The sequence below is a fragment of the Muscardinus avellanarius genome (genome assembly GCF_963383645.1).
Source record: "Muscardinus avellanarius genome assembly, chromosome: 12".
NCBI classification, from domain to species: Eukaryota; Metazoa; Chordata; class Mammalia; order Rodentia; family Gliridae; genus Muscardinus; species Muscardinus avellanarius.
In genome coordinates, this window is record NC_137798.1 from 79,487,697 (window position 1) to 79,515,247 (window position 27,551).

At 44.7% G+C, this 27,551-nt stretch overlaps 2 protein-coding genes across 2 annotated transcripts in view; one reads left to right on the top strand and one right to left on the bottom strand.

Annotated features, from left to right (window-relative positions):
- The window catches only part of MLH3 (mutL homolog 3), a gene marked incomplete at its 3' end in the record, with an annotated part of 59,430 nt that extends 54,396 nt beyond the window's left edge, over positions 1-5,034 (bottom strand). Inside the window, exon 1 of the mRNA XM_080707181.1 lies at positions 4,872-5,034. The remainder of the gene's footprint in view (positions 1-4,871) is intronic.
- Positions 5,035-6,204: 1,170 nt separating this feature from the next.
- Positions 6,205-21,122, top strand: ZC2HC1C (zinc finger C2HC-type containing 1C; the record flags this gene model as incomplete). The annotated part of the gene is made up of 2 exons (XM_080708309.1): positions 6,205-7,506; positions 20,859-21,122. The coding sequence occupies 2 exons, from the start codon at positions 6,205-6,207 to the stop codon at positions 21,120-21,122; spliced, it is 1,566 nt and encodes a 521-aa protein (XP_080564435.1).
- Positions 21,123-27,551: the final 6,429 nt, after the last annotated feature.

Below are 27,551 nucleotides of genomic sequence, written 5' to 3' on the forward strand. Positions count from 1 at the left end.
GCCAAGGGTGTTGAGCTGACTTGTAAACATTTGAACCCAGCTACCCTTATGATTACAACAGTGTTTGAAGGAAAGCGGTGGCGTTGCCGTCCCTCTTTGGGTTGCTTGTGTACATTACATTTCTTCAGAAGACTATTTGTAAATGTGTCAGGTTGGCAGATTCGGCGAGGTGAGATGGGTTTGCAATAGTAGCCATGGAAATTCAGCATTTCCCTCGTTCCTCATTACAGAGTAAGGATCCAGCCGGGCCTGGTGGCGCTTGTAATCCCCGCGCTTGGGAGGCGGAGACAGGAGGATCACACAGGTGTGAAGCTAGCTAGCCTCGTTGGCTTAAGAGACCCTGTTTCCAAATAAGAATATAAAATAGGTCTGGGAGTGTCGCCTGGAGGTAGAAGGCCCCTGGGTTCATCCCTAGTACCACCAAAAAAAAAAAATAATAAAATAAAATAAAATAAAAAATCCCAGTAGTTGGGAGGCTGAGACAAGAGGACCCAAGGTTTGAAGCCAGCCTCAGTAACTTAATGAGGCCCCAGGCAGCCTTAGCAACTTAATGAGGCCTTCTGTAACTTAGTAAGACCCTGTTTCAAAATAAAGAATAAAAATAAGGCTGGGGACATAACTCAGAGATAGGAAGCTCTGGGGCTCAATCCCCAATAGCACACAACACACACACACACACACACACACACACACACACACACACACACAAAGTTTCTCTTTAGAATTTAAAAGCTGTTGAATGTCTAAATAAATGGGTCATCACAAATATACAAAGATGAATAATAAGATGGATAAGATTATAGGCCCACACATACCATCCCACACAGGAGGCTAACACAGGAGGATTGCAGGTTCAAGACCAACATTAGCAACTTGGTGAGACCCTTGGCAACTCAACGAGACCTTGTTTCAAACTTTTAAAATACAAAGGTATGGGGGTACAGCTTGGAGGTAGACTACCCCTGGGTTCAGTCCTCAGTACCAAAAAAATCAATAATATGTAACTTTGCCCTCAAAGAGTTTTTAATTTCGCATAAGGGATAAATATACCTGTATACAGTAGCAATATGACTCAAAACAGTGATTTTATTTTATGAACACCCACTAGAAGCTCATCATAAACTAGCCCTGTATAATACCAAGGACAGAAAATGTTATGAAGGAGGAAAGAGATTAATTCTGGCTGAAGACAGGAATGGGCTCTTGGAAGAAACAGCATTTTCCCAAGGTTATACAACCACAACTGGTATATGATGGCGCTGAAATTTAATTCCAGGCAGCCAGTCCAGAGTCCAGACCCATAAATGCTCTGTGCCACCACCTCCCAATTTATGGAGCCTGTGGTAAGGTAGTGGCTCTGAGGCGAGAAAGTGGCCAGGCCAGGGGCTTTTAATTCCAAGTGCATTAGGACCTTTAGGAAAGTTCCTAAAAATATCAAAGCCTAGGCCTCACCCTGAGATACTGATTTCAAGTTGTCTTAATAATGCACAGCCAGGGTTGAGACCCACTGGGCTAGAGACTCTGGGGCTTGCTAAGTGGAAGCAGGGCTGGAAAGATATGCTATACCTAATCTAGGAGATAGAAACCCCATACTAAATTATGTATTTCAACTTTACTCTCTTTCTTTTTTTTTTTAATTTTTTCCTGTGGGACTAGAGATTGAACCCAGAGGCATTCTACCTCCAAACTCAAGCCTATTTTTTTTTTATCTATTTCATTTTTGCATGTGGTACTGGGGATTGAAGCCAAGGGCATTCTACCTCTGGGCTATACCCCGAGCCCTATTTTATTCTTTATTTTGAAACGGTCTCACTAAGTTGCAGAAGGCCTCACTAAGTTGCTGAGGCTGGCCATGAACCTGTGATCCTTCTGTGTCAGTCTCCCAGGTACTGGGATTACAGATGTGCACCACCAGGCCCAGCTATCTTTTCTTTCAAAACAGAGTCTCACTAAGTTGCCGAGGCTGGTCGTTAACCTGCGATCCTCCTGTCTCAGCCTCCAAGTGTGCACCACCACGCCCGCTCGAGTTAGTTGTCTAAGTGAAGAGCAAGTCACTGCGGAAGGGAAATGATAGGATATGATTTAGTAATTAGATTTAATCATTCATGTCACATGTATATGTATCAAAACATCATACTGATCTGGGCATGGTGGTGCATGCCTATAATTCCAGTACTTGGGAGATTGAGACAGGAGAATTGCAGGTTCATGGCCAGCCTTATCGACTTAGACTCTCAACCTAGCAAGACCCTGTTTCCAAAATAAAAATAAAATCAGGCTTGGAGTATAGCTTGAAGGTAGAATGCCTCTGGGTTCAATACCCAGTACCACAAAAACAAAAAACAAACAAGCAACCTGCCCCCATCAGATTTTACACTGTAAAAACATGCAACTCTTACTTTCTCATTTTATCCTTATGTGTGTATGTGGTTCTCGGAAATCAAACTTGTGTCCTCATGCATGCTAAGCACTACTATGGAGCTACATCCCCAGCCCATCATTGTGTGCGCGCGTGTGCGCGCGTGTGTGTGTGTGTGTGCATGCGCGTGCACATGGTGCTGAGCATTGACCCAGGACCTCATTCATGCTAAGCCAGCGCTCTACCACAGAGATACATCCCCAGCTCCCGTTTTATTGTGCTGTATTTTGAGACGGGTTCTCACTGGCCTTGAACTTTTCATCCTCCCACTTCAGTCTCCTGAGTAGCTGGGATTACAGGTGTGCGCCATCAGGCCCTGCTTCAGTGATAGCTTAATGAAACAGGGAAAGTGTATGTAGGATCAATACTCTGGCAGCAGCAAGAAGGATGGATTGGGGAGCAGATGGTGAAGGCAAGTGTGGTAGCGAGGAGGGTGACTGCATCCTAAAGAGAGACAACGTAGAACTCCACTAGTAGACATGTTAGAGAAAAGCCATTCATCAGAAACATTTCAGAAGTACACTGAACACAGCCTGCAGACCAGGTAAAAGGAAGAGAAGGCAGAGGGGAAGGGGTGGAAGATGACGGGTGCTCCAAGTAAGAGAGGACACCAGCAGCAGCGCACTGGAGACGGGGATGATCATGAATTTGTGTTGATATTCCCGAGGATGAACCATGTAGAGGTGCTAAATGGGCAGTTGGAACTTTGTAACTAAGGAGGGAGACTATGGCTAAGCTGGATATCATTTAAACCTCGGTAAACCTGAGATTTCAGCATTTGGTGGAAGGCAGTAAGGAAGCGAGTGTATTGGAACTGCATATATATGAAAAGGAAGAGGAAAACATCTAAATTTAGGGGACAGGTGGGGAAAGGGACGGATGTGCCAGAGACCTGGAAGAAGATGAACAATGATGTGTAAGAAGAAACCAAGAGGGCACAGGGACAAACGAGGAAAGAGTGCTACTAAGGAGGTGGGCAGCCAATAATGTCAAGTGAGTGGGCTGAAGAAATAGAGATTTGTCTTTGGTGCTGGGAAAGTGACTGGCAGCTGTGCAGCTGCACAAAGTAGAACAGGTAGAAGCCAGATGACAGTGAGGGGGAGGTGGAAAAGTGGGGGCAGCAAATGTGGAGTGTCCTATTAAGAAGTCTCCAGGTGCCAGCCATGGTGGCCCCTGCATTTGGGAGGGAGATCACAGGTTCATAGCCAGCCTCAACAAAGCAGTAAAAGACTCTCAGCCAACTATCAAGACACTATTTCAAAACAAAAAATAAAAAGGGGGTATAATATAGCTTGGAGGTAGAGTTGTCCCTGGGTTCAATCCCTAGTACCTCCCCCATCCCCAACACACACATAAGAAGTTCTGTGAAGAAATGTACTGTACACTAATATAGAGACAGCAGGTCAAGGGAAGTGTGTGTGTGTGTGTGTGTGTGTGTGTGTGTGTGTGTGTGTGTGTCAGTAAACCTGCCATTCTTCTGTCTCAGTCTCCCAGTAACTGGTTGGGAGGCTGATCCTCCTGTCCCAGCCAGTATTGGGAGGCTGAAAAGCAACAGCATTATTTTATTTTATATATTTTAACTTTTTGTGGTATTGGAGATTGAACCCAGGGATATTCTACATCTGAGCTACACCGTCAGCCCTTTTTTATTTTTGAAACTGGGTCTCGCTAGGTTGCGGAGAGTCTCACTATTTACTGAGGCTGTCCTGGAACCTTTGATCCTCTTGTCTCAGCCTTCCAAATACTGAGATTACAGGTGTGCACCACTACACCCGGGCTAGAAAGAAATTTAAGAAAGAGACCCTCCTTCCTCACAAGCCAGAGGAAGGCATGTTGGGAAATTCTGCTGGATTTGTGGGAAGCTGTGGGAGACGACAGGGGCATCTGGAGGCTGAGGCGACTGGGACCCTGAGTAGAGTGAACGTCTGCATCTGCCATAGAAAACGGAAGAGTCAACTAGGAGTGAAAACAAGAAAAACAAGGAATAAAGAACTGCCCTGGAGGGCCCGTCAAGGAATTTCTTTGTAGCATGTAAAAGCTGCAACCCCACATGCTGAAGTATTAACACCAACTGCTGCTGTCTACATTATTTTCCATGTGCACGAATCTTTTGATTAGTCACGGGGAAAAGAGTGTGCTGGCTGTTCCAAACAGCTTACCCAAGTGAGCTGAAGCATGAAAAGATAAAATAAACTCTCTTCTGAGGTCAGAAAGTTACAGAGTGTCATTTATCTTTGAAACCAAGTTATACTGATTATTTTAGATCTGGTGGTTAACTTTATCATCATTACATTTGAGTCATCCCTGGGCTCTAAGTAGAAATGACCAGATTTATCACGTGTGAGTAAGACATTATAATACCAAAATAACTAGCATGGCCACAAAAACTACCCCAGAAAGAAAACACCGAGCGCAGAGCCAAGCAAAGGTGCATACAGCCTTACAGCCATACCTGAGGCTCGTGCAAAGCAGAGGGGCGTGTCAAGAAAGGCTATCAGCAGGCCCACTCCCGCTAACCGGGTGGACACCAGAATCCTGCGTTGGGATGGCTCCGGGGCCGGTCTAGGGGCCTCGCCCTTCACCAGAGAAGGGCACACCCCAACGTCTGGGAGCATCGTTCTCAGAGAAATACAAGTTCTTTGATGGCGCCCCAGAAAGAGCCTCTCCCTCCCCTCCCCCGTTCCCTAAGGGCAGGGCTGAACTGCGCAGCAGAGTTGGCTGGACACTAGGTCCAGGGACACTCAAGCAGACCGCACCCCCGCCCCCGGCCGCTCGGGAACGCGTGCGGACTGCGCCTGCGCGCGCCTCCGGCCCCGGTGGGGGGGCGGGGCTCGGCGCGGGCTGCGCTCGCGTCTCCAGGCAACGAGGATAACAGAGGCGCGCGGAGAGCGCCTGCGCGGCCGTCGGTTGCGGGGGTACAGGTGTGGAAAGCTAGGTCCTGGGGTTTTCCCCTGAGCCGCAGCAGTTCCCCGAAAGCCTCAGGTATGCGGAAGGGCGAGGAAACATGGGGTCAACACCTCGACCTCCCGAGAACGCCAGGGGCAGGAGAGCGAGGGCACGGTCCTAAAGGCGGAGCCCCCAGGGAGGGCTCCGACTTGACCTTCCGGGACGGAAAATGGGCTCCGTGTTCTGGAACTAGAGGCGGCCTGGACCAGGTGTAGGGCCTCTGACTCTCTGGTTACAGGCCGTCCGCTCTCGGTGCCCCGGGATTCCTTGGATGAGGGTTTGACAGCCAGGCACCTGCTCCAGGCCCTAGCGGCCTCTGTGCCCTGTGGAGTCCTGCATGGTTCCAGAAGGAGGAAAATCCTGAGAGCTGGTGGCGCTGCTGCCATCTCTGTGCCGCACTTTCCTCACCTGTAAAATGGTGGGGCTGGATTCTTCCTGCAAATTACAGGTGAAGAAACTGGGGCAGCCAGGGGAAGACTTGATATGCGCCACAGGTCTACATCTGACCTCCAATCCAACGCTCTTCGCTGTCTTTACGGTAGTGTATGGCCGAGGCTGGCACTGGCGGACAGGGAACCTAGGTGGCAGGAAGGCCGGTATCACGTGAGTCTGCCGGTCCTCAGGGGGCGAACACAGTGACTGGCACGGCCTCATCTCTCACCCAGTGCTTATTGAATGAAAGTTATGGCAGACCCAGCACTACAGTCCCTAGAAAAGTTTAAGGGAAATGTGGGCAGGGCGAGTGTAGAAGTTTACTTTAGCAGCCGGGAGTGAACCTCAGACAAATTCTTCAAATTAATCTGGTTTAAATCTCCCCTAGGCTGCAGTCCAGGCCCTGAATGGCCGGTCTCCAGTTGGCTCTACCTCTGCCTGTGGGCGTTATGTTCCCACATAATAAAACGGAAGCTCCAGGGCTCCACTCAGCCAAGCAAGACCCTTATGAGCAAGGGGACTCTTCCCAGCACTCCTCGGTGGGGCACTTAAGGAATAATTTCCAGCAGAAGCTTTTGAGCAACAAAGAGCTGGCGCTGGATAATGTCTACACTCACCCCAAATGGAACACCTGCACAAAAGCCCGGAGTCACTCCTATCCCCACTGCGCTGGAGTCAGCCAGCGAGACACGGAGAGCCATCCCCAGGGCCAAGGAAAGGGTTTGCTTTACTCTGGTCCTCAACTTCGGTATCCTAAAGCAAATGACCAGGACTTCATTCCCTTTACAAAGAAGCGAGTTGGGGTGGACCGGGCGTACCCGCTGAAACCCATGGTCCACCGGAAGTCTCGTAGCACAGGTCAGGCTGGAACTGATGGGGACCAGGATGAGCCGAAAGTGTGTTCAGACAGCAACGCTGGTCTGAGGAGCAGGATGAGTTCATCTGTTCTTGCTGCCACGCAGGGGGAGAAGGCCCTGGCAGACTTCCACAGGACTGAGTGGGTGCAGATCCAAAGACTGGAAGCCGCAGGGGAGAGCTTAGGGGAGGAGATCCGAAGAAAGGAAATTCTCCTGAGGGAAAAGCTGAAGAAGACAGAGGAGGGACTCAGAAGGATCCAGAAGGAAAAGGAGCAGGTTAAGGGAAATGAAACCAGAGAGTTACACCGCATGATACAACGCCGTAGGAGAGTTAAAGGGGGTAACAGCCATGCCACCTACAAACCTGTCTTCGCCCCAGAATTTGCGCCTCCTGAGGAGGTGTTCAGGAGAGATAGGAGAGAGGATGAAGTTTGGGGACAGCTTCAAGAGAATCCTAGCCCATTCCAGTTCTCTGATTGTGGAATCCAGAGGCTCAAAAAGGAAAGGCTGGTAGCAAGCAATAACAAAATCCGAGACCAAGTGTCAGAGCTGTCAGCAGCCAAGTTCTCCCAGCCTTTGGAGGAGCCAGACAGAGCTTTGCAGGGATCTGCCAATTCTAGCCTGTCCAGGGCACCAGGCTCCTCAGGTTCCAGTTGCTCCACTGAAGAGCCAGAACTGGGCAAGTGCAGCCACTGTGGACGCAAGTTTCTCTTGCTCAGGCTGGAGAGACACTCCACCGTCTGCAGCAGAATGCAGGGTTCCAAGAGGAAAGTGTTTGACTCCTCCAGGGCCCGGGCGAAAGGCACAGAGCTAGAGCAGTACTTGAACTGGAAGGGGCCAGCCACAGCCAAGGTAATACGAGCCTGATGAATCTGACTTTGTGTGGGGATCCTTGTAAGGGCCTGTTAAGTCCTCACTACTTTTCTCTAGGGAAAACACAGGACGAATGTGAGAATTAACATTTCTTGATCACTACTGTGTGCCAGGCACCATGAAGGAAGATTTTCATGTGATCCTCACAGCTCTGTGAGGATCTCATTATCTCTCATTTTTATCAATTCAGAAATCAAAGCTAATCTGGGTGTGGCGGCGCACGCTTGTAATCCCCGCGCTTGGGAGGCTGAGACAGGAGGATCGCGCAGGTTCGAAACCAGCCTCAGCTACTTAGTGAGGCTCTCAGCAACTTAGTGAGACCCTGTTTCCAAATAAAATAGAAAAAAGGTCTGGGAGTATAGCCCAGAGGTAGAAAGCCTCTGGGTTCCATCCCCAGTGCCACCAAAAAAAAAAAAAAAAAAGAAATCAAAGCTAAGTCGGGCGTGGTCCCAGCATTTGGGAGGCTGAAACAGGAGGATCACGGTTTGCGGGCAGCCTCAACTACTTAATGAGGCTCTCTGCAACTCAGTGAGACCCTGTTTCAAAAATAAGTGATAGCCAGGCTTGGTGGCGCACGCTTGTAATCCCAGCTCTTGGGAGGCTGAGACAGGAGGATCACACGTTCAAAGCCAGCCTCAGCTACTTAGGGAGGCTCTCAGCAACTTAGTGAGACCCTGTTTCCAAATAAAGTATAAAATATGTCTGGGAGTGTGTCCGGTGTGGCACACACTTGTAATCGCCGTGCTTGGGAGGCAGAGACAGGAGGATCATGCTGGTTTGAAGCCAGCCTTGCTGGCTTAAGAGACCCTGTTTCCAAATAAAAATATAAAAATAGGAGCCGGGTGTGGTGGCACACGCGTGTAATCCCAGCATTCGGGAGGCTGAGACTGAAGGATCATGGTTCGCCGACAGCCTCAGCTACTTAGTGAGGCCCTCTGCAACTCAGTGAAATCCAGTTTCAAAATAAAAAATAAAGCCGAGCATGGTGGCGCACGCTTGTAATCCCAGCATTTGGGAGGCTGAGACCAAAGGATCACGGTTCGCGGACAGCCTCAGCTACTTAGTAAGGCCCAATGCAACTCAGTGAGACCTGGTTTCAAAATAAAGAATAAAAAATAGGGCAGGGGGTGTAGCTCGGAAGTCGAATGCCCTGGGTTCCACCCCCAGACCTGCAAAACAAATAATAATAAATAAAAATAAATAAAAATAGGCCAGAGGGTGTAGCTCGGAGGTTGAATGCCCCTAGGTTCCATTCCCAGACCCGCAAAAATAAATAAATAAATATATAAATAAATATATATATACATACATACATACATACATACGTGTGTGTGTGTGTGTGTGTGTGTGTGTGTGTGTGTGTGTCTGGGAGTGTAGCCCAGAGATAGAAGGGTTTCCAGGAACCCCAGTACCACCACCAAAATATATATCTGGGAGTGTAGCCTGGAGGTAGAAAGCCTCTAGGTTCCAACTCCCAGTACCACACACACACACACAAAAAGGAATAAAAAATAGGGCTGAAGGTGTAGCTCAGAGGTAGATTTCCCCTGGGTTCCATCCCCATCACCACTAAAAAAAAAGAAAGAAAAAAAAAAAGAAATCAAACTCCAACCCTGAAACATATATATATATATATATATATATATATATATATATATATATAGTGTGTGTATAATAAACACAAATATGTTTATATACATATACACAATGTATATGTACACATACATATATACACACATACACACACACATCAAGGCTTAGGTTACTTTTTTGAGGTCATAGCTTTTTTTGTGTATGGTACTGGGGATTGAACCCAGGGGTATTCTACCTCTTAGCTGCACTCTCTAGCCCTTTTTATTTTTTGTTTTGAAACTGTGTCTCACTAAGTTGCTGAGGCTGGCCTTGAACCTAAAATCCTTCTGTCTCAGCCTCCCAAGTACTGGAATTACAGGTGTATGTCACTATACCCAGCAGAACACTGGTAGCTTTATTTATTTATTTATTTATTTTATTTTGCGGGTCTGGGGATGGAACCCAGGGACATTCTACATCTGAGCTACACCCACTGCCCTATTTTTAATTCTTTATTTTGAAACCGGGTCTCAGTGAGTTGGGGAGGGCCTCACTAAGTAGTTGAAGCTGTCTGCGAACTGCAATCCTCTGGTCTCAGCCTCCTGAATGCTGGGATTACAAGCGTGCGCCACCACGCCCGGCTCACTGGTAGCTTTAAATGGCAGGGTCAGCATAAAAATATATGACATATATGTTCTGCTGGGTGTGATGGTGCATGATTGTATTGTATGCGTGTGTGTGTATGTATATACACACACATATATATGTATGTATATATATATATACATCTATCTGTATATATATCTGGAAATATTCCCAGTACTTGGGAGACTGAAACAGGAAGATTGGGCATTCAAAGACAAACTTACAGCTTAGCGAGATTCTCAGAAACCTAGGAAGACCCTGTTTCAAAACAAAAAATAAAAAGGGCTGGGAGTGTTTCATGGAGGTAGAATGTATCTAGATTCAATCCCAGTATCTCAAAAATAAATAAATATGTATATATGTCCTTCTGATGATAAAGTAACATTTCTTTACCACAGAAATAAAAACATGAGACATGTGAAGAAAAACTACAGCATTTTATTTATTTATTTATTTATTTGTTACTGGGGATGGAACCCAGGGGCATTCTACCTCTCAGCTACACCCCAAGCCCTATTTATGTATTTATGTATTTATGTATTTATGTATGTATGTATGTATGTATGTATTTATTTATTTATTTATTTATTTATTTATTTATTTACTTGCAGTACTGGGAATGGAACCCAGGGGCATTCTACCTCCAAGATATACCCCCAGCCTTTTTTTTTTTTAAGTCTTTATTTTGAAACAGGGTCTCACTGAGTTGCAAAGGGCATTAAGTAGCTAAGGCTGGCTGTGAACCACCATCCTCCTGTCTTAGCCTCCCAAATGCTCAGATTATATAAGTATGCGCCACCATGCCCGGCTCAGCATTTTATTTTTATGTTAAAATAAACATGTTTATTTTCTTGATTTACCAAAAGAACTCTTTACTTTTGGCAATATACTCCTTCACCTTCTAAGACTAGCATTGGTTACCCCTCCTTCAGGTGTACATACTAGTAAGGGAAACTGAGTTTGATTTTGGTTTTTTTTTTGTGTGTGTGTGTGTACTGAGGGTGGAACCCAGGTGCTTTCTACCTCTGAGCTATATTCCCAGACCTATTTTTTTATACTTTATTTGGAAACAGGGTCTAAGTTGCTGAGAGCCTCACTAAGTAGCTGAGGCTGGCTTCGAACCTGTGCGATCCTTCTGTCTCAGCCTCCCAAGCGCAGGGATTACAAGTGTGCACCACCATGCCCGGCTTTTTTTTTGTTTTTGTCTTTAATGATATTGGGGATGGAATCCAGGGGCATTCTACCTACAAGCTATACCCCCAGCCTTATTTTTTATTCTTCACACACACACACACACACACACACACACACACACACACTTTATTTTTTTTGCGGGTCTGGGGATAGAACCCAGGGGCATTCTACCTTTGAGCAACACCCCTTGCTTTATTGTTTTTTTTAATTTTTAATTTTTTTATTGGTGCACTGTATTCATACATCATAATGGTATAAAAAGAACTTTTGTAGACATACATGCACACATTGCCCAGTTAGCCCGTACCTGATCCCCACCCCGTTCCCTCCCCATCCCTCCTTCCTATGCTTGGCTTAGTGTTTGACATCTAGTATTATAGCAATTTATCTAAAATTAACAATGATAATCTCACATAACAGTTTCATTTATCTGATACCAAGCTTTTGATGACTTAAAGATAACATTTCAATATTTCTTTTTGCTTTCTTTCATACCAGAGAATATTTTTTTCTTTTTTTTGGTGAAACTATCACACATTTATTTATTTTTCAGAGAAAATCTATCCTAATATGGAATATGGACTCTAGATACACAAAACGATCTTGAAAAAGAACAAAGCTAGAGGATGTATATTTTGTGATTTCAACTGTTATAAAGCTATAATAATTGAAACAGTGTAGTACTGTTATAAAGGCAGATATATAAACCATTGGAGTTAAATAAAAGCCTAGAGATAAATTCTTCCATATATTGTCATTTTTGACAAGGTTTCCACAGACATTTGGTGGAAGAAATAATAATCTTTTAACTACATATTGTTGAAAAATAATTACATGAAGAAGAATAAAATTGGACCTTTACCTAACACCATATACAAATATTAACTCAAAATAGATAAAAGACCTAAATATAAATCTTAAGACTATAAACTTTTAGAAGAAAATCTGGGTCATAAAACCTCACAACATTGAAATTGGCAGTGATTTCTTGGATATGATTTCAATGGCACAGGCAACAGAAGAGTATACAAACTCCCTAAAAAATAAAAAAATATTGTATATCCAAAGACAATGTAAACAAAGTTAAAAGTTACTGATAGAATGGGATAAAATATTTCCAAATGCTATATCTGAAGGTATATTAATATTCCAACTAGAAATCCTAAAAATTAACAACAATAAAGGCAAACAATACAATTTAGAGATAGGTAAAAGACTAACATAAATAATGAATCTCCACAGATAACCAATCTTAGTTGTCTGTTGGATGGAAAATCTTGTTTCTCTGGTTCTGGTGTGTGTTACCTATTTCTTCTTTGTAGTTAATCTCTTTGAGTATTTTCTCTAGTGCTGGTTTTGAAGACATAAATTCCTTCAGTTTCTGTTTGTCATGGAAGCTTCTTATTTCCCCATCTAATTTGATAGAAAGTTTTGCTGGGTAGGAAATTTTTGGCTAGAAGTTGTTTTCTTTCAGAGTTTGGAATATGTTACTCCAAGCCCTTCTGGCTCTCATGACTTGGTTTGGGAAGTCTGGAGTGATTCTAATTGGTTTGCCTCTGAATGTCACTTGGCCCTTTGTTTTTGTTGCCTTTAAGATTCTCTGCTTGGCTTCCACATTGGTCATTTTAAAAATTATGTGGCGTGGGGATCCTCTTCTCAGATCCTGTCTAAAGGGAGTTCTATAAGTTTCCTGGACCTGTGTATCAACCTCTTGCTCTATGTTTGGAAAATTTTCTGCTATTACTTCCTTGAAGAGATTGTTGATCCCTTTGGTTTCACCTTCTTTTCCCTCCTCTATTCCAATTATTCTTAGGTTAGCTCTCTTAAAATGGGCCCATATTTCTTCAGTGTCAGATTCCTGCTGTCGGATTTTTTTTTCTAAATTAAAAACTATGTGTTCATTTTTGAAGTGATCATCTTCTAGGAACGAGATTCTATTCTCCATGTGGTCTAATCAGTTGTTTATACTTTGAATTGAGGCCTTTGCTTCATTGATTATATCCTTTATCTCTTTTTGGCTCTCTCTGAATTCTTTTCGAAACACCTCTATTATTTCTGCAGTTATTTTCCTGATTTGATCTTCTAGAAATCTCTGAATTTCTGTTTTATCAGGTTCTGATGTTGTGGGGTTGTGGACATTCACTGCTCCATTGTTATTCCTCTTTCCCATGATTTCGGAAGTTTGTGCCTTCTCTGGGTTCTTCCCTGGGTCACTACGACTTCACTTAAGGCACTCTGGATCTCGAGTCTGTGGTATCTCAGTTACTCCTTTACTGGTTTGTATCGCAAAGTCTCAGACCCAGGGAGTCAATCGAGGCTGCTTTAGACCATGGGGGGGTGCCAGGTTAGGCGTTCTCCTGCATGGAGTTGTGACTATAGTGTGATATCTCTGCCACTGCCACTCCCCCACTGGGTCAAGTCCCTGGGAGTCAGTACTGGGATTTCTCCTCTAGGGGCCGCAATTTGACTCACTGTTGTTGAGTGCGCTGATGGAGCTGTAATGGACTTGGTGAATTCACTGCTGCCGCCCTGGAGGCAATATGGCGCTGCTGCCACGCCCTCGGCCGTGAGGCTGGCGTATTTCTTCTTTGTTTTTGAGCTCCGCTCTGAGTCCCTGTAGGGTGCGCTGAGCCCAGCCCCTGGGAGCTTTAGATGTTCCCTGCGCCGAAAAATCTGCCGAATTCCTCCCGGCTGATCCGCAGCGGCTCACCTTGGCTTGCTGTCCGCCACTCCTCTCTGGAGCCTGGTGGGCTGTTGAGTTTGTTGGTCTGGTGCCGTCCGGTGAAGTTGCCGCTGCCACTGGCAGTATGGCGCTGCTGCTGCGTCCTTGGCCATCAGGCCGGCGTATCTCCTTTCTGGCTCTGAGCTCTGTTCTGAGTTCCCCTCCTCTCTGGAGCCTGGTGTTGGAAGCTGCTTTACTGTTTTTATTCTTTATTTTGAAACAGGGTCTCACTAATTTGCCCTCGGAGGGCCTCACTAAGTAGCTAAGGCTGTCCAGGAACCATGATCCTCCTGTCTCAGCCTTGCAAATGCTGGGATTACAAGTGTATGCTACCACGTCTAGCAGCTTAGTTTTTTTTTTTTTTTTTAATGGTACTGGGGGTGGAAATCAGAGGCTTTCTATTTCCAGGCTATACTCCCAGACCTATATTTTATACTTTATTTTGAAACACGGTCTCAGTAAGTGGCTAAGAGCCTCACTAAGTAGCTGAGGCTGGCTTTGAACCTGTGCGATCCTCCTGTCTCAGCCTCCCAAGCGCGGGGATTACAAGCGTGTGCCACCACGCCCAGCTGGAAGCTTAGTTTTGTTTTGTTTTGGTGGTACTGGGGTTCCTAGAAACCCTTCTACCTCAGGGTTATACTCCCAGACTCATTTTACACTTTTTTTTTTGGAAACAGGGTCTCTTAAGCCAGCACGGCTGGCTTTGAACCTGCGCAATCCTTCTGCCTCCGCCTCCCAAGTGCGGTAGGAGCTTAGTTTTGATATACCTTCTTAGTAAACACATGAGGCAAAACTCTATTGCAAATTATTTTTCTTCCTATTTAGAATATAAACATCTTAAGGATAAAGGACTTCCTGGTTACCTTTTAAAACATTCCTGTTTTAGAAAAGCCAGGTTGTAGAACATATGGGCTTCAAGATACATGGTAAGTTCAGGAGAACCTCAGATACATGAGAAGATGGTCTCATAGGTAACCTAATTGTCAAGGTTATGGCACTTGGTTTGTATAATGACTCACTCTTTCTCAAAGCCTGTCAGTTTGAGACATTTTTTATTTTAGTGGTTTTAATATATATTAGAAATATAACAACATATTAAGCCTGTGATTTCTGGGATCATGATATTTTATTTTCTTATTTTTTAATTTTATATATTTATTTATTTTTGTGTGTGTGGTACTGGAGGTGGAACCCAGGGGCTTTCTACTTCTGGGCTATACTCCCAGACCTATTTTACATTTTATTTGGAAACAGGGTCTCACTAAGTTGCTGAGAGCCTCACTAAGTAGCTGAGGCTGGCTTCGAACCTGTGCAATCCTTCTGTCTCAGCCTCCCAAGCACAGGGATTAAAAGCGTGCGCCACCACATCGGGTGATTTTTTATTTTATTATTATCTTTTTTTGCAGTACTGGGAATTAAACCCAGGGTCATTCTACCTACAAGCTATATCCCTGGCCCTATTTTTGTTCTTCATTTTGAAACAGAGTCTCACTAAGTTGCAGAGGGCCTCACTAAGTAGCTGAGGCTAGTTGCAAATCTGCAATGGCTTGTTTTAGCCTCTCACCTACTGGGATTACAAGCATGCGTCACCACGCCTAGCTGGGTCTTGAATTTAAAGAAGAATAGTAAGAATAAAGTGATCAAAGTTGGGCAAACCTAGGCCATAGGACCTCAAAGACCCCACCTAACTAATAGTCTAGAAAAAAAAGAGAGCATCCTTCTGCTTTCATTTCTTTCTACCTCCCTTTGCTGTGCTGGTACCTCTTGTCCATCAGGAGTTTACAGTTTTTGTGTATCTTTGCTGAGGCCTTTTATAAACTCATGTCGATGGGATGAATGGCTGTTGGGAGACAGAATTTACAATCAGAACGCTTTCTTTCACAAGAAAGCCCGTGCAGGCCAGGCGTGGTGGCGCACACTTGTAATCCCAGCATTCGGGAGGCTGAGACCGGAGGATCGCGGTTTGCGGACAGCCTCAGGACAGCCTCAGCTACTTATGCCCTTCACAACTTAGTGACACCCTGTTTCAAAAATTAAAAAAAAAAAAGGGCAAGGGGTGTAGCTTGTAGGTCGAATGCCCCTGGGTTCCATCCCCAGAGCTGCAAAAAAAAAAAAAAAAAAAAAAAAAAAAAAAAAAGCCCCTCTGCCCAGAGACCATCCCCTAAGTCTGGTTTCCAACAGGAGGTCAACATCCTGCTCTGGCACAGCGTGAAGGGACGGCCACTTACTGTGCTTTCCTGTTTTCTTTTTGGTCAACCCAACAGTCCCCCGGGAATTCCCTTGTCCCACCACAGCAATTTGGTTTTGGCCAGAAACTAAAAGAATCTTGTGCTTCTTAAATTCCTAAATATAGTAGCAGTGAAACAAAATAATTGGATTTCTGAGATCAGATGGCTCAGCTTTAAGGAAGCTAGTGTGAGGGGATGTGTAGCCTTGAGGACACTTGGGCAAAAAGGACCTGGATTGAGAAGCACGTCCTCCTGGGAGTGCCAAGTCCTACTCCAGGGTGCCCTGCTGGATCCCGAACCAAGTGGCCGTATGTTCCTGTCAGTCCTCTAGTGTACTCACAAGAATGGGTGATTTTTTTTTTTTTTTTTTGCATTACTGGGGATTGAACCCAGGGGCATTCTACCTCCAAGCTACATCTCCAGCCCCATTTTTTTGTTTTTGTTTTTAATTTTAAAACAGGGTCTCACTAAGTTGCAGAGGGCCTCACTAAGTAAGCTTAGATTAGCCTTGAACCTGTGATCCTCCAGTCTCAGCCTCCCAAGTATGGGGATTACAAGCATGCACCACCACACCCAGCCCTATTTTTAATTTTTATTTTGAAACAGGGTCTCACTAGGTTGATGAGAGTCTCACTACTTGCTGAGACTGTCCTCAAACCTATGATCCTCATATCTACAAGTCCTGGCATTATAGGCATGTGCCACCACAGCTGGCTAAATAGGTAATTTTTTTTGATCTTCATGTAACAGTCAGCAGACTTGTATCTCTTGTCTGCTAGACTGTAAACATTCGAGGACAGGTACTACATATATCTTGTGCTTAATATGTTTATTGAATAAAATACTCTGATAAAGAATTAAAATAAAAGCTAGGCATGGTGGTTGCATGCCTATACTCCTAGTATTTGGGAAGTGGAGACAGGAAGATCACAGATTTGAGGCCAGCCTCAGAAACTTTGCAAGGCCCTCTGCAACTGAGTGAAACCCTGGTTGAAAATAAAAAATAGCCAGGTGTGGTGGCATACACTTGTGATCCCAGTACTTGGGAGGCTGAGACAGGAGGATCACAGGTTCAAGGCCAGCCTCAGCTACTTAGTGAGGCCCTCCACCACTTGGTGAGACCCTGTTTCAAAATAAAGAATAAAAGCTGGACATGGTGCTGTATGCTTGTAATCCCAGCATTTGGGAGGCTGACAGAAGGATCCAGGTTCACAGACAGCCTCAGCTACTTAGAGAGGCTCTTTGCAACTCAGTGAGTCCCTGTTCCAAAATAAAGAATAAAAAATAGGGCTGGGGGTATAGTTCAGAGATAGAATGCCTCTGGGTTCAACTCCCAGTAAAATACACAACACACACACACACACACACACTTAAAATATAGGTATCATACACCTGAGGAACATCTCTCTAATTGAAGTTTCTTAAAGTTCCTGGAGCCGGGCATGGTGGCGCACGCTTGTAATCCCGGCGCTTGGAAGGCGGAGACAGGAGGATCGTGCAGGTTAAGAGACCCTGTTTCCAAATAAAAATATAAAATAGGTCTGGGAGTATAGCCCGGAGGTAGAAGGGGCTTCCAGGAACCCCAGTACCACCAAAAAATAAAAAAATCATGTAGTACCAAGTCATGTATAAGGTAGACCAGAAGGGTCCTGCCTCACCCTCCCTTGGCCTTTAATCAAGCCCCAGGTTCTGTTAGATGGTTCTTTTGATACCTACTTCCATACTTCTAAATACTATGCTTTTTTTGGGGGGGGTCTGGGGATGGAACCCAGGGACATTGGACCTCCGAGCTATACCCCCTGCCCTATTTTTTATTCTTTATTTTGAAAATGGGTCTCACTGAGTTGCAGAGGGCCTCACTAAGTAGCTGAGGCTGGCTGCTAACCTCCATCCTCCGGTCTCAGCCTCCTGAATGCTGGGATTACAAGCGTGGGCCACCATGCCCGGCTTGCTTATCTTCTTGATTTGCCAATATTCATGTTATCTGGTGGCCTCTTAATGAGACTGCGGGTGAGGCTTCTTCACATCCCTTTCCCCTTACTCTCCCCCATCCCTTTTCCTTCCATTGTGGTTGAATCACAACTTGGGGTTAAATCAGTAGTCAGCTTTTCCATGACCAGGAAAATTTTATTCACTAATGAGTAAACAAATTCTGCCCACATGTACTCAGAGTTAATAACTGACTTGTGTTTTTACTTCCTTCATTTCTAAATATACATCTCTAATTTTTCATCCTAAATGATCCATCTCATGTCAACATCTGTTAATGTTTGTGTAAGTGCTCAAACACCTTCTATGTGTATCTATTGATTTGGCTGTGTGTGTGTGTGTGTGTGTGTGTGTGTGAGAGAGAGAGAGAGAGAGAGAGAGAGAGAGAGAGAGAGAGAGAGAGAGAGAGAGAGAGAGAGAAAACCTCCCTTCCTCCCTCGCATCCTCTCCTCCTCCGCCTCCCCTTCCCTTGGCCGGTGCAGACCTGTTCTCTTGGGACTTTTCTCCGTTTCTCTTCTATGTTGGGTCCCTTTTTCCAGCATCTTCTTTTTCTTGCTTCACTCTCAGGAGGTATATTTTTTGTCTTAGAATGATGAAAATAGCTATATAATAACCTATTTAATGATTTGGCTGGGTATAGAATTCCAGGTGGAGGATGATTTTATTAGAGTTTATTTTTGGTACTGGGAATTGAACCCACAGGCAGTCTATCTCTGAGCTACACCCCCAGCCCTATTTTTAATTTTTATTTGAAAACAGGGTCTCATTAGGTTGATGAGAGTCTCACTTGCTGAGGCTTTCCTTGAACCTGTAATTCTCCTGTCTCAGCCTCCCAATTAGGATTAAAAGCATGTGGCACCATGCATGACTTTTTTTCTTTTTTTCTTGGCGGGTCTGGGGATGGAACCCAGAGGCATTTGACCTCCAAGCTACACCCCCTGCCCAATATTTAATTCTTTATTTTGAAACAGGGTCTCACTGAGTTGCAGAGGGCCTGACTAAGCAGCTGAGGCTGTCCGCGAACCATGATCCTCTGGTCTCAGCCTCCCAAATGCTGGGATTACAAACGTGCACCACCACACCCAGCTCACACATGACTTTTTAATAAACTTTTAAGGGAACATGACTTTTTAATAGAACTTTTAAGGTATTTCCCAGTGACTTTTAGTATCCAGTATTTACCACTGAGAAATCTAATGCCATTTTGATTCCTGTTCCATTATATGAAAACTCCTTTTTTAGCCAGGTATGGTGGTGCACATTTGTAATCCCAGCATTTGGGAGGCTGAGACAGGAGGATCATGGTTCGTGGACAGCCTCAGCTACGTAGTGAGACCCTTTGCAACTCAGTGAGACCCTGCTTTTTAAAGTAAAGATAAAGCCGGGCGTGGTGGCACATGCTTGTAATCCCCGCGCTTGGGAGGCTGAGACAGGAGGATCGTACGGGTTCGAAGCCAGCCTCAGCTACTTAGTGAGGCTCTCAGCAACTTAGTGAGACCCTGTTTCGAAATAAAATATTAAAAAAAAGGTCTGGGAGTATAGCCCAGAGGTAGAAAGCCTCTGGGTTCCACCCCCAGGACCACACAAAAAAATATTATATATGTGTGTGTGTGTAGGGCTGGGTGTGTAGATCGGAGGTGGAATGCCTCTGGGTTCCAGCCTCCAGTGCTGGGAAAAAAAAAAAAAGAATATAACATAGTGCTGGGGGGTGTAGCTCAGAGGTAGAATGCACCTGGGTTCAATCCCTAGTACCAAAAAAACCCCCAAAAAACTAACAAACAAAAATAATTTTTCTTCTGCCAGTTATGGTGGGGCACACTTATAATCCCAGTAAATGGGAGGTTGAAACAGGAGGATTGCAGGTTCACAGCCACCCTCAGCAACTTAGTGAGGACCTCTGCAACTTAGTGAGAACCTGTTTCAAAATAAGAATAAAATAGGGTTTGGGGTCCAGGAAACCCCCCCCTCCCACACACACACAAGTTTTCTTCTTGCTGCTGCAGCTTGAGTTTTGTTTGCATACTTTCCTGTGTCTTTTCCTTGTTAACAGTTTTATCAGATGTCAGGTGATCTTTGGCTATCTATCCAAATTTAAGCTTGTTGATGAAGGGTCTTCATATTAAGACTTTCAAATAGTGAGTCTTGTAATTGGGGTCCCCTAATGTGAGCGCTGAAGGCTTGTCTGCACAGCTCAGTGCACCCAGAGAGCCCTTCTCTTTCCTAAGAGGATGCTGATGTCCTCGGGACTGTGGGAGCTGAGTGGGGGAAGGCTGACAGTACTAAAATTTGGTGTGTACCCTTCTCCTTAATCTCCACTTTTCAGCCCCAAGATTAACCCTGTTCTCTGTCCTGCCTGGATTTCCTGAGTCCGAAACCCATCTAGTGTGATTTCTCCAGAAAATAAGCCAGTGTTTTTCTAAGAGAGTTCTGGGCGTTGGACACTTGACATGCGAGGTAGGAGAGGAGCTCTGGGGTCCAGCATGTTTACATCCCTGCACCTTCTGGGGTTCTGCGAGGACAGTGTGTTGCCTCTCAGTGGTGCCCTGCACCCTGCAGGCCCTTGCTGTGTCTCCACTCTGGCAAGCCAGTTATTATATTATTATTATTATTATTATTATTATTATTATTATTATTATTATTATTATTTTGCGTTACCGAGGATGGAACCCAGGGGAATTCTACCTCTGAGATACACCTCCAGCCCTATTTCTTATTCTTTATTTTGAAACAGGGCCTCATTGAGTTGCAAAGGGCCTCACTAGGTAGTTGAGGCTGTCCGTGAACTGTGATCCTTTAGTCTCAGCCTCCTGAATGCTGGGATTACAAGCATGTGCTACCAGGCCCGGCAAGCCAATTATTACTGTCACTTTTTTTCTGTTCTCGTTGTCCTTGTGAATCAAAAACCTGTTTCCTGGTGTTATTCTCATGGAAGGAGATGAGGTGAATTCTACTTGGAATGACCTCCTTCCTTTCCACTACAGGCTGAACCCCCTCGGAAGAGCAACTGGAGACAGAAGCATGAATCTTTCATCCGTACCCTCCGGCAGGCTCGAGAGGTCCAGCAGATAATTGCCAAAGGTGGGAAACCTTCAGACTTGCATCCCGTCCTGCCCACAGAAAACCCAGACTATGTCCAGTGTCCTCACTGTAGCCGCCACTTTGCTCCAAAGGTGGCTGAGCGGCATATTCCCAAGTGCAAGACCATCAAGAGCCGGCCTCCACCGCCAGGGAAGCACCACAGTTGAGCAGCAACAGTGGAAACCTCCTTGGGTGGTTCACAGGCTCTGCTTCCCTTCAGCAGTACAGAGAATAATTTGATGTAAAGCAGAGAAGCTTTAACATCACCCAGATTTGCCTGCAGAGCTAAAATCAGTGAGAGCGATTGCTAAGGCAGCAAGAGGCAGGAGGCAGGCTCAGTTTCCCACATTGTGACCTGGACGGGCGAGCCGTACGGTCTTGCTCTCAGAACTGATGGATATCGACCCTGGATGGTGAGCAGACTCCATTAAAGCTCTCTGCTCATGACGTGGACTGTGGTTTGTGCTAGGGAAGCGCCTGCATTTGGTTGTGCCTTCTGATTACTGTATGGTTTCTGGTAACTCTTCTCGCTCTTGTAAGAGGTTGGAGTACTGGGATGAGCTGGGGTCAGAGAACCATGGTTGCCCAGGTGGTAACTCTTATTAAAGATAGTAAGATTTTGCTGTAAGGCATTATTAATGGAAATCTATCGTTGGCCTCCTTGGGGGATGGTCCTGGCCAAAGGCCAAAAAAAGTATGTAATGTTAGGGCACCAGTATATCCTAAACCTTCCCTGTGGTGTACTGTGTAATAAAAGGAACATCTTTATGTACTTTACAGGGTAGGGATGGGGGAAAATACATTATATTTATTTCTACTTCTCTTCTAATAGGTTTCATATGTTGTTAAAAAAAAAAAAAGAAGGAAAGAAGGTGCAAGCACTCCATTTTCAAATTAGGTTGGTTGAATGACTTTTTTTTTTTTTTTTTTTTTTGGTGGTACTAGGGGTGGAACCCAGAGGCTTTCTACCTCCAGGCTATACTCCCAGACCTATTTTATATTTTATTTTGAAACAGGGTCTCACTAAAGTAGCCGAGGCTGGCTTCGAACCTGTGCTATCTTCCTGTCTCAGCCTCCCAAGCGCAGGGATTACAAGAGTGCACCACTACGCCCGGCTTGAATGACTTTTTAAATGAGGCAGCAAATCGGCCATCAAAGCTGGGACAATGCATAGTCACATGTTTCTGTCAATTAGAGCAGACTTCTATTTTATTTATTTATTTATTTATTTATTTATTTATTTATTTGTTTATTTATTTTTGTGGTACTGGAGATGGAACCCAGGGTCATTTTACCTCTGAGCTACACCCTCAGCCCTATTTTTTTTTTATTCTTTATTTTGAAGCAGGGTCTCACTGAGTTGCGGAGGGCCTCACTAAATAGCTGAGGTTGTCCACAATCCTCTTGTCTCAGCCTCCCAAATGCTGGGATTACAAACGTGCGCCATCACACCCAGCCCCATACTTAATATTAAAAGCAGTAGATGACAAGAACAAGCTGTGGCCAAGGCTAAAAAGTTGTACTGCCTGTGAGCAGCTTTGCCCCATAGATTTGTTTTATTTTGCTGCACAGCATTAAAAATATTCCTAAAAATTGGGATATGGAACATTTCTTGAAAAATTAAAGGTTCTAGAAACATTGGCCCAACAATGTGCACAGGACAAAATGAGTGAGGTTTATTTTCTTGTGGCACTGGGGGTGAAACCCAGGGGCCTTCTACCTCCCTGCTATATTCCCAGACCTATTTTCTATTTTATCTGGAAACAGGGTCTCACTGAGTTGCTGAGAGTCTCACTAAGTAGCTGAGGCTGGCTTCGAACCTGCGCGATCCTCCTGTCTCAGCCTCCCAAGCGCTGGGGTTACAAGCGTGCGCCACCATGCCTGGCTCTTGAGTGATGTTTAGAATCAGTGGCTTCTTTAGTCAGGGGAGCAGTGGGTGGGGCCTGCTTCACTTGCCTTTCTTTGCCTCCCAACTACCTGGGTTTGGGATCCCTGGATGATATTATTAAGGTCACAGGTCAGAGGCCTCCTAAGACAACAAATGCTGTGTGTAGAGTGTGTTCTACAGATATCAGATGTGGTTTATTTTTATTTTTTTATTTAGCGGTACTGGAGATGGGACCCAGGGGCATTATACCTCCAAGTTACACCCCAGCTCTATTTATTTATTTTGAAACAGAGTCTCACTGAGTTCCAGAGGGCCTCACTAAGTAGCTGAGGCTGTCTGCGAAACCAGATTCTTCTGTCTCAGCCTCCCAAATGCTGGGATTACAAGCGTGCGCCACTAAGCCCAGCTCTGGTTATTTATTCTTAAGAAGCCAAAGAAATACAATAGCCAAGGCCTTGGTGTTCCTTTTGGACTCTACATGTTTAGGCATTGATTATACATGTTAGGCTTTTATTTTTTATTTATTTTTTTGGTGGTACTGGGGGTGGAACCCAGAGGCTTTCTACCTCCGGGCTATATCCCAGACCTATTTTATATTTGGAAACAGGGTCTCACTAAATTGCTGAGAGCCTCATTAAGTAGCTGAGGCTGGCTTTCAACTTGTGCAATCCTCCTGACTCAGCCTCTGAAGCGCAGGGATTACAAGCATGCGCCACCACCCCCGGCTATCTGTTAGGCTTTTAAACTTAGTTTGACTTGACTTTTGGGAAGTGGTAAAAACTTTTTTTCCTGTCTCTTCTTAGACTGGATGAGAGAACACATAAATGCTTCTTGGAAATGGCTATATTTTATATTACTTTATCCAAGAATCTATTATGCAAGTAAAAATATTTTAAAGCTCAAAGAGTTAAGCTATGAGAAAAATCTGATGGTGTAACTCACTTAAGTGTGTGCAGCTGTGCTGAGATGGTACTTCCTCATCTTTCATGCAGCATGGCACCTCTGGCCAACATTTAGTTTTAGACATTGATGACTACTCTTTACAACTACCCGGGAGGTAGAAGCGATGTGATATTGTAGAGCTTTCCTCCATTGTGTTCATGGTTCTGTGGGATCTAATGATCAGTACGCTTGCTTCCATAGTTAATCATTGAAGCAATACATGGCTTCTGACTTGCAACAGGAAGGACCATATTTTAGTCCTGACTATAGCCCACTTTGCCCTGACACTATCATGACTAATACTTCTTTGGAGGCCCCGAGGTCTCATCTGAATTTGTCCAAAATACATCCTTGCTTCTGAGTTTTCTATTATTGTTTTTTTCTTTATTCCTCTCTGTCTTTCTTTCTTTTGTTCTCTCTCTCTCTCTCTCTCTCTCTCTCTCTCTCTCTCTCTCTCTCTCTCTCTTTTTTTTTGGTGGTACTGGGGTTCCTGGAAGTCCTTCTACCTCCGGGGTACACTCCCAGACCTATTTTATACTTTTTATTTGGAAATAGGGTCTCTTAAGCCAAAACGGCTGGCTTCGAACCTGCACAATCCTCCTGTCTCCACCTCCCAAGTGTGGGGTACAAGCGTGCGCCACCACGCCTGGCTATTATTGTTTCTGAATAGACGACAAACCAAATGAAATTTGAGTTTTAGGATGCCTTTGCTTTAAACTTCAGCAAATGTTCAGCCAAGAGTTTTAAGTTAGCTATGCTATACCAGGGAGACCAAATTTAGCCTGAGGGAAAAATTTAATAAACAGAAACTGGCATGATCACTTGGAGAAGCCCCCACTGAGACTGAGAAGGTAAGAACAAGAAGAGATGCCACTTTTTGTGTGTGTGTGATACTGGGGATAGGACCCAGGAGCCTTCTATCTCCAGATTATACCCCCAAATCTACTTTATCTTTTATTTGGAAACAGGGTCTTGCTAAGTTGCTGAGAGCCTAAGTTGCTGAGGCTGACTTCCAATCTGCAATCCTCTTGTCTCAGCCTTCCAAGTACTGGAATTACAACCATGTGCCACTATAAGACCCTTCTATTAATGGCCTATATATATTTTTTCTCTCTCTGCACTCGTGTGTGTGTGTGTGTGCGCGCGCATGTGCGGTACTAGGGATTGAACCCAGGGACATTCTTAGCTCTTGTCTTAGCTTTTCACGTCTTGAGACTACAAGTGTATTGCTACCACACCCGGCTGTACTTTTTTTTTTTTTTTTGTAATACTGGGATTGAGCTACATCCCCAGTCCTATTTTTTTTATTATTTATTTTGAAACAGGGTCTCACTAAGTTGCAGAGGGCTTCACTAAGTAGCTGAGGCTGTCCTTGAACCTGCAATCCTCCTGTCTCAGTCTCCCCAGTGCTGGGATTACAAGTGTGCACCATGTCCGACTGCTTTTGTTTATTTTTTGTGGTACTGCAGATTGAACCCAGGACCACTCTACCACTGAGCCACACCCCCAGACTTTTTTATTTTGAAATGGGGTCTTGCTAAGTCGTGAAGGCTGGCCTCAAACTTCTAGCCTCTAAGGGCTGGGGTTATAGGCATGCACTGCTGTGCTGGCTAACCCTCTGCACTTTTAGCATTGTCATTTCTCTAAGTTTTGGGAAAACTGTAGAACTGATTCTGCTGGCAAGGATAATAGATTGGAAAGAAGCAGAGATTACTTCTGTGCAACGTCCCTTGTGTTGTTTCTGTTACAGAAACATTTATTTATATAAAAATTCATGTAATCAAAGATTCACAAAGACCTAGAGTGTGGGTGTTTTATCTCCAGTTGATGGTGACCCGTACGCAGGCTTACTGAGGTGCAGCAGTAATTGAGAGTTTAAATGTTTATTTAAAACCGAAATGCCAAACCACTCCACCCTCAATCTTCCGGCATCTGGCTAACAATAAGCTAGTTCTTTAGCAACAGTGTCAGCATGGAGGAGTAATTCAAAAGCAATACTACTGGAAAACTTAAAACACCTAGCAATGCATCAAGAAGAAAAGCAGGACAGAACTTACAGGAATCACTACAGGAAACCATTCAGAGGCACTTCTGCTGCCTTGCTTTTCACTCTATCCACGCATGGCTGCCACCTTTGAACTGGTTTCTGCTGCATAGCTGTTTGGTGGGAAAAATCATATTGTTGTCCCAGGCACAATTATAAAAGTGCAAATTGTCTCTAAGGCACAGAACTTAAGATTCACAGCCAGATTAATAACAAGCCTAGACTTCCCAAGGGAACATGCTGGAGAAAATGACCACTGTGTTCCATTGCTAGGAAATGTCTTCCCTCTAGAACAAGAGCAGGGCTCTTACCCCCTTCAAGGCTCAGTGTCATCCCTCAGCAACGTGCCCATGTCCCTCAGAGCACAGTGATCCTTACAACAAACACCCAAACTGCCCTGCTGCTCAGGCCTGCTGAGATGGTGAACATGAGATGTGGCGTGCAAAAGGCCAGCTGGCCCAATCAGAGCTCATGAGCACATGACGAGCTACAGCCCAGTCAGGTTTACGGCAGACCCCCGACCTCATAACCTTGAGTCAGCGTTGGCCCTTCCCTTATGTTAGGAAAGGTTTCGGTGATTGTTAGTACTCTTGTACTGTGCTTCTCAGAATCAAAAAAATAATGGGACATCAAACCAAAGACTATCACATTTGACAGAGTTGCCCATCCTCAGAGATGGGGTTTTCTCCAAGCACTAGCCTTTGCACTATCAGTTTTAGGGAAATGGCAACTTTCCCCTTGCACAGGTCCTCCTATATTATTAAACATATCTTTGGCTTAATAATATGAAACAAAATTAATTTTGTTATTTGTAGGGAGGAAGGATATGAGAATCATCAAAGCAGCCCATGACCCGAAATAGTACAGAAATATTTTAAAAGGCCCGATGGAAACACAAAGCCCACATTCATTGTAGAGGACCTCACTAAGTAGCTGAGGCTGGTCATGAACCTGGATCTTTCTGTCTCAGCCTCCCAAGTACTGGGATTACAAGTGTGCACCATCACAGCCGGTCAAAACCCACATTCTTAAGCAAAACCATCCAACCCTTGCCTAGAATTTTCTATATGAAGTTTCGTTCCTCTAGGCTACTATTCCTCTTTGGGAAAACTATTGCTCCAGTCTACAAGGACACATCAGAAGCGAGCACACAGCCAAATTCCCTTCACTTGGCATGTTCGACCTGTTCTGTTAGACTTCTGGGACCCCCAGGGTTCGGTGTGGCTTTGGGCCACTCAAGTATAAAAGATGATATAGTTTTACTGGTTATGACATGGCTTAAAAAACACCAAAAGGGAAAATACTGACTAGACATAGAGTAGGGGAGTGGCTGGGGCTGCTGCTCTCAAGATTAGACCCCTAAGAGCCATGAAGGCATGGGAGACACCAGATGGAGATGTTGGAGGAGGTGCTCCTCTCCCTCATGGTTCTCCTGAGGCTCTTCCCACTGCCCCTGAATCAGTTCTCTGATACAGTTCCTCCCTTGGAGGCAACTTCCATAGCTGGGAAACCCCACCCTGCACTGGCCACAGCCTAAACTCCAGCTGTGTGATGAGGGACCTGCCCTTTTTCTACTCCTCATTGCAGACAGTTCAATCACCCCTCAGAGAAAAAGCATTCGAAACCTACTTGCCCTCTTAAAGCATTTAGCTGCACAAAGTAAATGAACTTTCTGAAAACAAATCCTAGATCAATTCCACCAGACAAATTTTCCTGGATTCA